The sequence below is a fragment of the Phyllopteryx taeniolatus genome, chromosome 2 (genome assembly GCF_024500385.1).
Source record: "Phyllopteryx taeniolatus isolate TA_2022b chromosome 2, UOR_Ptae_1.2, whole genome shotgun sequence".
NCBI classification, from domain to species: domain Eukaryota; kingdom Metazoa; phylum Chordata; class Actinopteri; order Syngnathiformes; family Syngnathidae; genus Phyllopteryx; species Phyllopteryx taeniolatus.
Window position 1 is genome coordinate 12,319,620 of NC_084503.1, and position 12,363 is coordinate 12,331,982.

Genomic DNA, 12,363 nt, shown 5'->3' on the forward strand with positions numbered 1-12,363 from the left:
TCTCTCAATAGAATCAAAGGTTGTTGAGTGTGGACGTAATGGAACCTCAACATACTTTTAGATTAGAAACTCTGCTATCACAATCTCTCTGACTGAGCTTCTGGTTCGTTCCACAGGTCAAGAAAACCTGTCACCTCGCTGCAGTCCTGACCCGACATTGGACCGAGGGTTCAGAGACTTGAAAGAGAATAAGGAACCTTCTCCCAAGTTGAAGCGAAGGCGCAGTGTAAAGATCAGCAGTGTGGCGGTGGAACCTATTCAGTGGGCAAGTGATAGCCTGCAGATCCTCACCTGCACCAATGACTACAGAAGCATGAATGACTTTCTTATGAAGAAGGTATGGCCACACACACACACACGCGGATTCCTTAATGGCCTTTGTAGGATAAAATAAGAAAGCCTACACACTTTTGTTAAGGTTTCTATGAGATTGCTGGTAATGTAATAAAATATTTGGACAGTTACACAAGCTTTAAATATTTTTGCCTTCATGCATCTGTAATGGATTTAAAATGAAACGGTCAAGGTGTTCACGGCCTCTTTCACGTGCCTTGTTGCATTTTGGTAGCTCCAGTCACGTTCAACACTTAAAATCACCAGCGGAGCTTTAATCTACATAATGTGTCTTGAAGTAACAATCAAGCAAAGACCACCTGGCCAAGACACTGCTTGTCAGTCAATTGTCCAAATACTTAAGTGTCTCATGTTATTGGGGTACACTGCAAAAAATACCTTTCAGAACATTTGTACAAATGCATATAATGCTCAACGTATAAGACATATTTTTGGAAAGCTGCAAAATGAAAGCCATCATTCACATGTTGCTTTCTTTTCAAATCCAATGCCTGTGTCATAAAAAGAGGCGAAATAATTAAAAGACATTCTGCTGTGAGACATTTACAGCTATGTTTAGTTTACTTGTGATGTTTTATTTTAGCTCAATGACTTGGACACAGAGGACAGCAAGAAGGATACCATGGTGGACGTTGTATTCAAAAAAGCACTGAAGGAATTCCGTTTGAATATCTTCAACTCCTATTCCACAGCCTTGGCGGTATGTAATCTTACTGGATCACCGTCCGTTCACCCAGCACAGTACGATCTGCTTTGGCTGGAAAATTGTTTCCACAGTAACTTGATCAATTCTATGCCCATCTTATGCCAGTTGGACGATGGTAAGAGCATCCGCTACAAAGACCTCCACGCTCTGTTTGAGCAAATCCTGGAGAAGACCATGCGGCAGGAGCAGAGGGACTGGAGAGAGTCGCCGGTCAAAGTTTGGGTTAACACCTTTAAAGTCTTCCTGGATGAGTTCATGACTGAATATAAACCTATGGACAGCACACAAACTAAGGTAATGCCATCACAAACCTTTGGTTTCAACTATACAGCATTTCAAGTGGTGTGGATCATATTTGAAATAAACATGCACATGTCTGTGATGTCTCTTTGTTTTACAGCAACCTAAACCTGAACGCAAAAAGCGGAGGAAGAAAGATGCAGACATCGTAGGTTTCTTCATTGACGTCATCATTATATAATATTTATCCGAGAATCACAAGGGACGACTTGCCTTTACATTCTAAGTTATACAATAACTTAATAAAGCGTATACACTAACCAGCTACAACATTACTACCACTTGCACAATATTATGATATATAAGAGCTGTATCAAAAATTCTGCCTTTGCAAATGTAATAATGTTCAGTTTTGACTGACCCTGTCGGAGAGGTGTGAATTTAATTGGGAATTGGGATTGTAATTTGGAGTGGGGGAGAACTTCACTACATTATTATGGGAGCTGTGTCTAATATTTTGTTGTCCTCAGTTGAAGGTGAGAGGGTCAAAGATATTAGTAGCCGCTCTTAGTATGATGCTGCTACTAAGATTTTGTGTGTACAGTTTTACACCACTATACACTAATGCAAACTACAACAACGATTGTAAACATATTACATAATATATAACATGATACTACTCTATCTGTCATTGACCACACATTGTCACGAATATTTGATAAAGCTTATGTATTGGAAATATCATTACGTTGTGCAAGTGGTCATTATATTAGGGCTTGACGGTGTATATAATGTACTTAAACACTGTACATTACATGGACGAAGGTGTGAGGACACCTCACATTATAATTACAAGAACAAGATTGTTGTTTGTGGGGACTTGTCCATTTATCCAGAAGACCAACGGGGTCTTGCTATAAAACCTTGTAGCGCATCCAGGCATTCCATTATGGATCTTGGAGTATTAGGAACAGAAACGGGTGTTCCCCTAAACTGTTCCCTGTTGGCCTGCGATTAGCTGGCGACCAGTTCAGGGTGTACCCCGCCTCTCGCCTGAAGATAGCTGGGATAGGCTCCAGCACGCCCACCACCCTAGTGAGGAGAAGCGGTACGGAAAATTAATGACTGAACCATTCCCTGTTGGAAGCATACAATTGTCCAAAATGTATTGTTATGCTGAAGATTTAGGATTCAGGGCAAACTCTGATTAAATAATTAATTGAGAGGTGTGTTCCAGTACGTTTGCCCAAAACGTCAATATCATCTACAGTGAAGTGAAACCTTTCTAATAGACGTTTGTTCCCCTCCCATATAAAGGTAGAGGAGCATAATGGCCACATCTTCAAGTCCACCCAATATAGCATCCCTACCTACTGTGAATACTGCTCATCGCTCATTTGGATGATGGATCGTGCCTGTGTTTGCAAATGTGAGTATGCTTACACACAAGATAATAGATTTTTATACTAATTATTTGTGAAAGTAGTTGAACTGTTATTTCATTCAATGGTTTCTGAAACAAAACAAAAAGAAACCAACATTTACTTCTTGCTGAAGAACTTTGTTAGCAATTCTATTAGTTTTGTATGTTTGTAATTGAACCAAAAATCCACTTTTTGACCTTAAACACTTACACTTGCTAACAGTGTCGTGTTTTAACAAACCATGTGATAAAACCACACAATATATTACTTGTGACCTAAAATAACACCCAAGTAACACCCATTTTTGATTAGTCTCAGGTAGTGCAATTCCATGTTTTTTTTTAATGCAACTAGTACCTCTATGGCCCGATGCGTCATAAAGACTTTCTCATGATCTCACCCGACCGTACGCCATATAACGCACATATACAGTGTCTGAGACTGGCCTTTGAAAACACATCTCGTCCTCTCTCCCTCCTCTGTCCTAATCAGATTGTCTTCAACTGGACTCATGGGGTCTGTGACTCTAGAAATTTCTCCTCACAATTTGTCCTTTCTTCACTCAGTATAGTCTCCTCATGCCCACCAATGCTGCTCTGCCATCTTAATCTCGTAGTTTTTATTTCTGACTCGCTGAAAGATGAGGAGGCATCGCCTTTATTTGGATAACGGGAATAATGCGTTTGATTGTTCTCGCTGTGCTTACCCAGTGTGCCGTTATGCCTGCCACAGAAAGTGCTGCCAAAAGACGACCACTAAATGCAGTAAGAAGGTGAGTCGGCCCCATACAATTCCAATGACTTGAATTGTGTTATTGTAGCCTATACAGTGTACACTTATTTATTCACTGAAATGCTGATAGATACCCCTTCTTCAGGTCAATACTTTGTTTTTACTCAAAATGAGCAAGCGAGCGTTTCATTTTCATTTCTTTTATTGTATTGGTGTATCTGCATGTGTAATTAAGCAATATTTTTGGCACTGTGAGCAGTTTGACCCAGAGCTTTCCCCGAGACAATTTGGTGTTGAGGTGTCACGTCTGACAAATGATGAGCGAACAGTGCCCCTTGTGGTGGAGAAGCTAATCAACTACATCGAGATGCACGGCCTCTACACTGAGGGAATCTATCGAAAATCAGGCTCCACCAATAAAATTAGAGAACTGAAACAGGGACTTGACACAGGTAACTTTAGCAACGAGTTACAATTGTTGTAAAAATTGGATCTTGAAACCATGGATGGGAAAGATTTAAAGATGCCCGTTCATACAAGTTGAACTTTGCTTTCTCTTTCTGCACATCTCCTTGTTGCCACAGATGTGGAGAGCATGAATCTGGATGACTACAACATCCATGTGATTGCGAGTGTGTTCAAGCAGTGGTTGCGAGACCTGCCGAGTCCTCTGATGACGTTTGAGCTGTATGAGGAGTTTATACGTGCTATGGGTAAGTCATGAGCATGTATGTGTTAAAAATGCCTTCCACTGCACATTCTCTATTCCTGTGAGTGCCTACAAATAAAAATGTGTTTTGTGCTTCCTCAGGTTTGCAGGATAGAAAAGAAATGATTAGAGGGGTGTATTCGGTTGTTGACCAGCTAAACAGAACTCACCTGAACACACTGGAACGCCTCATATTTCATCTTGTCAGGTAAGCGCAGGGGATTTGAACACTGTAAAAGGAATTGCTGCTGACAGAGTAGTCAGACACTGAATTCATACTTTCAGGATTGCTTTGCAAGAGGAGACAAACCGAATGTCAGCTAATGCCTTGGCCATAGTTTTTGCTCCGTGTATCCTGCGATGTCCAGACACTATTGATCCACTTCAGAGCGTCCAGGACATCAGCAAGACCACAGCGTAAGCAACCTGTACCTTTAGTCAAGTGAAAATACAAGACTAAAATATTGTGTACTATTTGTGTGGACAGGAAATGTTTGTAGTCCCACTGAGGTGTATTTTTGTCCCTCCATAGGTGTGTCGAACTTGTCATTTGTGAACAGATGACAAAGTACAAAGTGCGACTGAAGGACATCAATACCCTGGAGTTTGCTGAAAATAAGGCCAAATGCAGACTGACCTTCATCCGAAGATCAATGGTAAGATCAAATGGTGACTGTTGTTCCTTCGAAAAAAAGGCTGAGCCGCCTGTACATAACTTCTGTTCTGTGCCATTTCACGCGTTTCTGATACATTCTTAAAGTGTTAAGGAGATTCTGACGAATTGTTCCATAGACTTTCGACTTGACGATGAAAGTCATTTTCCAACAAGATTGTGCCCCAGTGCATTATTCGCGTGAGGTTTGTGCATTTCTGGATGAGCAGTTCCCGGATTGGTGGATTGGTCGTTGTGGTCCCGTGGAATGGGCTCCCCGTTCATCTGATCTCACACAATGTGATTTTTTTTTCTTGTGGGGTTACATCAAGTCGAAATTCTATGGATGAAGACCATTTTGATAATTATAGCTGTAGGATTTATTCAATAAATAGACTTAATTTGTTGTAAGATCACAAGCAGCAGCAGTACCTCCCACGACCACAAGTGAGATAAAGTGAAACTTAAGTGTTGGCATTACCCAGTATATAATCTTTGTTAAAAGGGGCACCACATTGCTTTGTTTATTTTGAACAGGTCCTAGCAACAACAAAACCTTGATTTCTGAAGGGTTGCTATACTCATGTAATTTGGGTAGTTCGCCGACTTTAGAGGTTCTAATCTTTGATTCAAGAAACACACAGAGCACAGTCCACGTATTTTGTCAGTTTTATTTTCTAATTCTACATGCAATCAAAGAGAAAAGGGAGGAAAATCAGAATGATCTTTATTTGCCAAGTATGTAAAAAAAAAACAAGGAATTTGTCTCCGGTAGTTCGAGCCGCTCCAGTACGACATCAGACAGCCAATTGACAGAAAATACTTTTGAGACATAAAGTCACAGTACTGCGCAATGAACGGTTACTGGTAATGTGGTAATGCCGATACAATTTTTGTTTGTTTGTTGTTTTTAACAATGGTGCAAATGATGCAGTCCTCTAGGAAGATAGAGCAGTTTGAAATGACTAATAGAGCAATAGTCTGGTACAGTGACCATTGTGCAAATGGTGCAGACTTCCACAAATTCAAGCGTTTTGAAGTGAATAAAAGATGAAAAGAAAGGAGCTGGCTAGGTCGAAACGTAGCACCCCGCGAGGTCAGTAATCAGAGCAGAACCAAAAGCTTCTTTTCCTTTTTCAAAGCTAAAACAGGCAGGCCGAGAGCTGCTTCTTTTAAACTTCCCGGGATACATACAATAAGGAGAGGGATGGACCCACTCGAGTTTATGATGAGTGCGAAGGTTTGTGTGCAAATTTTGTTGAAAAAAGAATTTGGTGTGACTAAACTTGCTCTCGTATCTCACGCTTGGCTCATAATTCTTACCAAGTCTTGAGGTACGGAAAATAACTTTGTCGTGAATTGTCCTTCCTTTGAATCTAAACATGACTTATGGTGTAATTTTAAACGTATCTTCATCGCCACACTAATACTATTATTTCGTATATTTGTTTAAATAAATACGAAATAAAAATCACATTTTATCATCTGCAATATAAGAAAAAGACACCAAAACACGAGCTTAAGCTTTGCATCAACAGTTTGTCAGTCCCAAGATTCCCTTCTTAGGGGTGCGGCTGCTTCACTGTTCAGCACCGCTTTACCACCAAAGGGGTCCTCTTGTTGTTGATAATGGAACCTTCAAAAGGGACGAATTCTCTCTGATCCACGAGTTTGTGGCTTTGCAGATCGGATTTATCAAGCTATCGCTAATAAAGTTTGTCCAGACTTTCTGTCTTTTGGTCGTTGTACCCAGTGGGGTGCTTGAGTTACCTCTCTTTGTCTTCAGAAGGAACGATGCGGTGTGACGGTATTACTGATGGCCATTTGTCCTTTGGTTTGGAGTTCTGTCTTTTTGGAGTCTGTGATATTCGTTACATAGCTTTGGCGAAGGAAAACCCCAAATTTACTAGTTCAATAAATGGTAATATTCCATAAGAAACAATCAAACATTTTATATAGTTGGTAGAAAATGGCTATATTTGTTGAATCTACTGATAATGATTCATAGGAGTGAAGTATGAGTTTCACTTTTGTAATTGTGAACTCCTGAAATAAAATGAACTTTTCTATGATACAGTAATCCCTCGATTATCGCAGGGGTTAGGTTCCGGACCACCCCCGCAATAAGTGAAATGTGCGAAGTAGCGACCACATATTTTAAGGCTGTATGACCCTCCCCAGGCTATTTCCCATACTCCTATTAATCTCGACCATACTCTTAGAAACACTTTGTGTACTCTTAAACAAACAGTGATGTACAGTAGCACTGTACAGTATGTACCTTCTATTCCTTGTAATGTGTGCTTTAAAGAATTTTAATTTTTTATTTTTTTAAGTAGTTGTAATGTTTTAGGCTAGGAAGCGTTTATTTTACCACGAAAGAAAATGAAAGCATACACTCAAAATCCCACGATATGGGGAACTTTGCGCGATATCAATATGAAACAAACCGCAACATAGCGAGGCAACACTGTATTGTAATATATTGAGATGCATCTGTACATTTTACCTGAAAAAAAATATCAATGCTATATTTTTAAGCATGAAAAAAGGACCCCTACAGATTGATGAATTTACCTTCTTTATGGGCGCTCAGGTGCGCTTTGTGGGTACTCCCATTGGCTCCCACGTAACTTGAACCCTGCTCTTATCCCAGTGATTTGTTTTCCAGGGAAAAAGTAACCTTCGGCGTCTCAGCTTCCACTCGCCTTCGCCTCCTGTGAGCCCGCGATTTCCCTCTTTGACAGACACCTTAAAAGAGGAGAGCGAGGGAGACGAGGGAACCGAGTCTTTGTTTGAAATCTCCGCGCATCAGCACGCAGCAATGGAGCAGGAGGAGAGAGTGCTGACGGAGGAAATCGAGAACATGCAAAAAAAGAAGTAAATGCTGTCGCTGCACACAATTAGCAAGTACCTAATGATGTGTGTTGAGCTCACATGCTAATGTGAATGCTTGCTCCGACAGAGAGGAGCTGACTTTTGAGATGCTGACTCTGGAGCCACGAGCATCGGATGATGAGACTCTGGAGTCAGAGGCCTCTATCGGTACAGCTGACAGCTCTGAAAGCCTCACTGTGGACTCTGAAGTCATTTCAGACTTCTCTGGTATGTCGCTATATAGAAGCTGTAAATACAGGGTGTTTCAAAAGTCACTCGTGGTTTTGTCTGGTGTGTTGAACATTTTAATTGAAACAAAGTAGATGAAATTCACAGGGTAAAACCTACACTAACTGAGAATATTTGTGCTGCCATATTTGACTAAGAATGTTCAAGTCAGTGGTACACCTCGACGTGCACCACCTTTTTGGTAGCAATCAAGCCACTGTTTTATGCATGCCTGACCAACATCTGACAACATTTCGGGAGTCATTGAAGCACACTCGTTTCGGATACATTCTTCAAGCATTGGGATATCCCAAGGCCTTCATCCATAGAATTTCGACTTGATGTAACCCCACAGGAAAAAAAAATCACATTGTGTGAGCTCAGGTGAACGAGGAGCCCATTCCACGGGAACACAACGACCAATCCACCAATCCGGGAACTGCTCATCCACAAATGCACAAACCTGACGCGAATAATGCACTGGGGCACAATCTTGTTGGAAAATGACTTTCATCATCAAGTCGAAAGTCTATGGAACAATTCGTCAGAATCTCCTTAACACTTTAAGAATGTATCAGAAACGCGTGTGCGTCAATGACTCCTGAAATGTTGTCAGATGATGGTCGGGCATGCGTGAAATAGTGGCTTGATTCCTACGAAAAAAAGTGGTACACGTGTAGAGGTATACTACTCACTTATGGATGAACATTCCAAATCAAAGATGGTACCACAAATATTCATAGTTAATGTAGGTTTTACCCTGTGAATTGAATCCACTTTGTTTCAATTAAATGTTTAATTAACAGTACAAAACCATGAGTGACTTTTGAAACACTCTGTATAACTACCCTGCTCAACATTGCCCTTGTGTTGTAATAAGAATCCCTTTATAAATAGATGAAAACGTAATTGTCCATATCTTTCAGAGAGAGGTCCACTTTTGACTTCCCCTTGGTCACGGATATCTGATGGAAAGAACCCACGACATCGCACTCTGAGACGGCAACCCGAGTCCCAGGATTCAATCGATTCTTCCTCTGTTTCCCCCTACTCCTCCTCATCACACTTCCAGCCGTCACCTTCCCCCATCTCTAGTAGCAGCCGTGGTTTTCGGTTCCACTCCACTTCCAAGTCTCCCTCTTCAAGCTCAGGTGCATCACAGGCCCAGAATGCACCTCAAGCTTCCTGCTCTGACAGTTTAAATTGCAGTCCCACAGCAGAGCTGGAGAGCGTGTTTGACGAAAGACCACAGTTTACCAGCCACGGCACCTTCAATCCAGAGAGAGGCAAACAGAAATTTAGGGGGGCAAAACATTTATCCCAGAGGCATACCGGAGAAGGCGGTGGTCACAGCAGGGAACTACCCGACATACAGCAGCAGCTTGTGTCGTATGGGAGTAATGAATTCATGGTATGAAGGACACCATGATGACACTCCCTGGATGCACTCTTACTTAGCCTTATAACCTGTCAAACAATTGTACCGAAGTGCCCTGTGTAGTGTTTCCACCACCATGTGGGGGCCAATGTAGAGGTACAAGATGGTCAGCAGAAAGAGGTCCTCTTCTGTGGTCAAAGCAGCCACCCAAGCTCTCACAGTGCCTTGGCAGCTCCACAGAGGAGATGTGCTGGTCTGGATGACAGAGCAAAGGGAATGTTTAAATGTGCAAAAGACCACAGAATCAGTGAATATTCCAGGGCTGAAAAGCAGAAGTATTGTCCCACAAAAATCAAATGTGTTCAGGGATAATTGATGTTGTATTGGATCTAAATCTCACAATTATTAGCTGCTCTATGAGTTTCCAGTTCTTAACAATCAATGTAAACAGTGGTTGCTTGATTGCAAAATGTAATTTTCCCTTGTATTTAATGAATTTTAATGTCACAGAAATTCTTATTAGCCCATACAGATATAAATAATGTCAAAAGCTGGAACACCAGCTTATGCTGGGTAGTCGAAGTGAAATATTTATCTTCTTTTTTCTTTCTTTTTCCTTAGCTGTTTTGGTCAGAAGTTACAGATTTGGGCAATGGAGGCTTTATGCATGTGTTCATGTGCCAAGCGCTCATGAGAGACTATACTTATATGCTACTTTTCCACACTACAAGGGAGCTACCACCATCAAAGGGACCAAGTTAGTTGGTGTGTAATTCCTGCCAAGGGGACTTGTGTGCTGCGAACAATGTCAGATGTGTATAGAGTCTTTGCATTAACTATTTAACAGCCATAAATCAACTCTAATGTACAGTACAGTGTAATGAACAAAAATGCCATCTATTGTGACACCCCAATATCAAAGCCTCCCTGACTGTTTGCTCAATAGCAACCAAAAAATAATATAAAACCACCATGTTGTCTGTCTTGATTCCTGTATTCTGTCATCTGTAGCCTCGAGGTGTCACTTTTCAAGGTAGTGTTGTTATATGGGAAAAGATCAAGGTCTTTGAGGCCTTGAGGATCTAAATTATTAAGTACTCAATAAGGTTTAAGAACAACACCAACAATCTGCCGTCCGTATAGTGCTTTTGGTCTAAAAGCAGTTTTATTCTTAACCTTGGATTATTTCATCAAGTGCAGAAAGATGAGTTTATGTGAAATTCTATATCTTATTTTGCTCCTGTGTAATTTGAGTTTATTTATCAAACTATGTCTCAGCTTTTGCAGAGACATCTTGAAGTCTAATATTAATGAATAATCTAATGTTAACAATTAGAATGTCTTGTAAAGGTGATCAATGTGTGGAAAGGAAACATTTTAAATCCTGCTTTTACTACCAGTTGTGGTTTTGGGAGTGGTATGGCCACACACAGGGAGATTGAATATTTTTGTGACTGATTGTTTTTACTGAATTTGTGACATATTAAAAGGTTTGCTACATCAATCAAAACCATGCTGGTTCGTCATGTGCATGCAAAAAGATCAACTTGGATTTACAGTGAAAGTATTCAGATCCCCTTAAAGTTTTCACTTTGTTATATTGCAGCCATTTGCTAAAATAATTAGTTCATTTTTCCCCTCAATGTACACACAGCACCCCATGTTGACAGAAAAAAACGGAATTGTTGAATTTTTTGCAGATTTATTAAAAAAGAAAAACTGAAATATCACACAGATTGGACTTAATTAGGAAAGCCAAACACCTGTCTATATAAGATCTTACAGCTCACAGTGCATCTCAGAGCAAATGAGAATCGTGACGTCAAAGGAACTGCCTAAAGAGCTCAGACACAGAATTGTGGCAAGGCACAGATCTGGCCAAGGTTACAAAAACAATTCTGCTGCGCTTTACGTTCCTAGGAGCACAGTGGCCTCCATAATCCTTAAATGGAAGACGTTTGGGATGACCAGAAAGAACCCTTCCTAGAGCTGGCCGTCCGGCCAAACTGAGCAATCGGGGGAGAAGAGCCTTAGTGAGAGAGGTAAAGAAGAACCCAAAGATCACTGTGGCTGAGCTCCAGAGATGCAGTCGGGAGATGGAAGAAAATTCTAGAAAGTCAACCATCACTGCAGCCCTCCACCAGTCGGGGCTTTATGGGAGAGTGGCCCAACGGAAGCCTCTCCTCAGTGCAAGACACATGAAAGCCTGAATGGAGTTTGCAAAAAAAACACCCGAAGGACTCTTAAAGATGGTGAGAAATAAGATTCTCTGGTCTGATGAGACCACAATAGAACTTTTTGGCCTTAATTCTAAGTGGTATGTGTGGAGAAAACCAGGCACTGCTCATCACCTGTCCAATACAGTCCCAACAGTGAAGCATGGTGGTGGCAGCAGCATGCTGTGGGTGTGTTTTTCGGCTGCAGGGACAGGACGACTGGTTGCAATCGAAGGAAAGATGAATGCGACCAAGTACGGGAATATCCTGGACGAAAACCTTCTCCAGAGTGCCATGGACCTCAGACTGGGCCGAAGGTTCACTTTCAAACAAGACAAAGACCCGAAGCACACAGCTAAAATAATGGCGTGGCTTCAGAACAAGTCCATGACTATTCTTGAATGGCGCAGCCAGAGCCCTGACTCTGGAGAGACCTGAAAACGGCTGTCCAACAACGTTCACCCTACAACCTGACAGAACTGGAGAGGATCCCCAAATCTAGGTGTGAAAAACTTGTCGCATCATTCCCAAAAAGACTCATGGCTGTATTCGCTCAAAAGGGTGCCTCTACTAAATACTGAGCAAAGGGTCTGAATACTAATGACTGTGTGATATTTCAGTTTTTATTTTTTAATCTGTAAAAAAAATCAACAATTCAGTTTTTATTTCTGTCAATATGGGGTGCTGTGTGAACATTAATTAGGAAAAAAATTATTGATTTTAGCAAATGGCTGCAATATAACAAAGAGTGAAAATTTAAGGGGATCTGAATACGTACCCCACTGTTTAAGGGTCATTTTCATGTAATTTGACTGATAACAGTAAAAAAGCATTTTTTTTTTTTTTT

The 12,363-nt window shown here is 41.0% G+C and overlaps 1 protein-coding gene across 11 annotated transcripts in view; it reads left to right on the forward strand.

Annotated features, from left to right (window-relative positions):
• myo9aa (myosin IXAa) overlaps nucleotides 1–10,813 on the forward strand; it is a 176,904-nt gene extending 166,091 nt beyond the window's left edge. For all 11 annotated transcript variants that reach the window (XM_061760855.1, XM_061760846.1, XM_061760862.1 and 8 more), the window contains 14 exons: nucleotides 117–337; nucleotides 938–1,054; nucleotides 1,166–1,354; nucleotides 1,461–1,508; nucleotides 2,618–2,729; nucleotides 3,435–3,496; nucleotides 3,716–3,908; nucleotides 4,041–4,169; nucleotides 4,268–4,373; nucleotides 4,451–4,582; nucleotides 4,698–4,821; nucleotides 7,489–7,697; nucleotides 7,783–7,922; nucleotides 8,849–10,813. In XM_061760855.1, coding sequence (XP_061616839.1) covers nucleotides 117–337; nucleotides 938–1,054; nucleotides 1,166–1,354; nucleotides 1,461–1,508; nucleotides 2,618–2,729; nucleotides 3,435–3,496; nucleotides 3,716–3,908; nucleotides 4,041–4,169; nucleotides 4,268–4,373; nucleotides 4,451–4,582; nucleotides 4,698–4,821; nucleotides 7,489–7,697; nucleotides 7,783–7,922; nucleotides 8,849–9,339 — 2,273 coding nt within the window. In that variant the 3' untranslated portion in view covers nucleotides 9,340–10,813. The remainder of the gene's footprint in view (nucleotides 1–116; nucleotides 338–937; nucleotides 1,055–1,165; nucleotides 1,355–1,460; nucleotides 1,509–2,617; nucleotides 2,730–3,434; nucleotides 3,497–3,715; nucleotides 3,909–4,040; nucleotides 4,170–4,267; nucleotides 4,374–4,450; nucleotides 4,583–4,697; nucleotides 4,822–7,488; nucleotides 7,698–7,782; nucleotides 7,923–8,848) is intronic.
• Nucleotides 10,814–12,363: the final 1,550 nt, after the last annotated feature.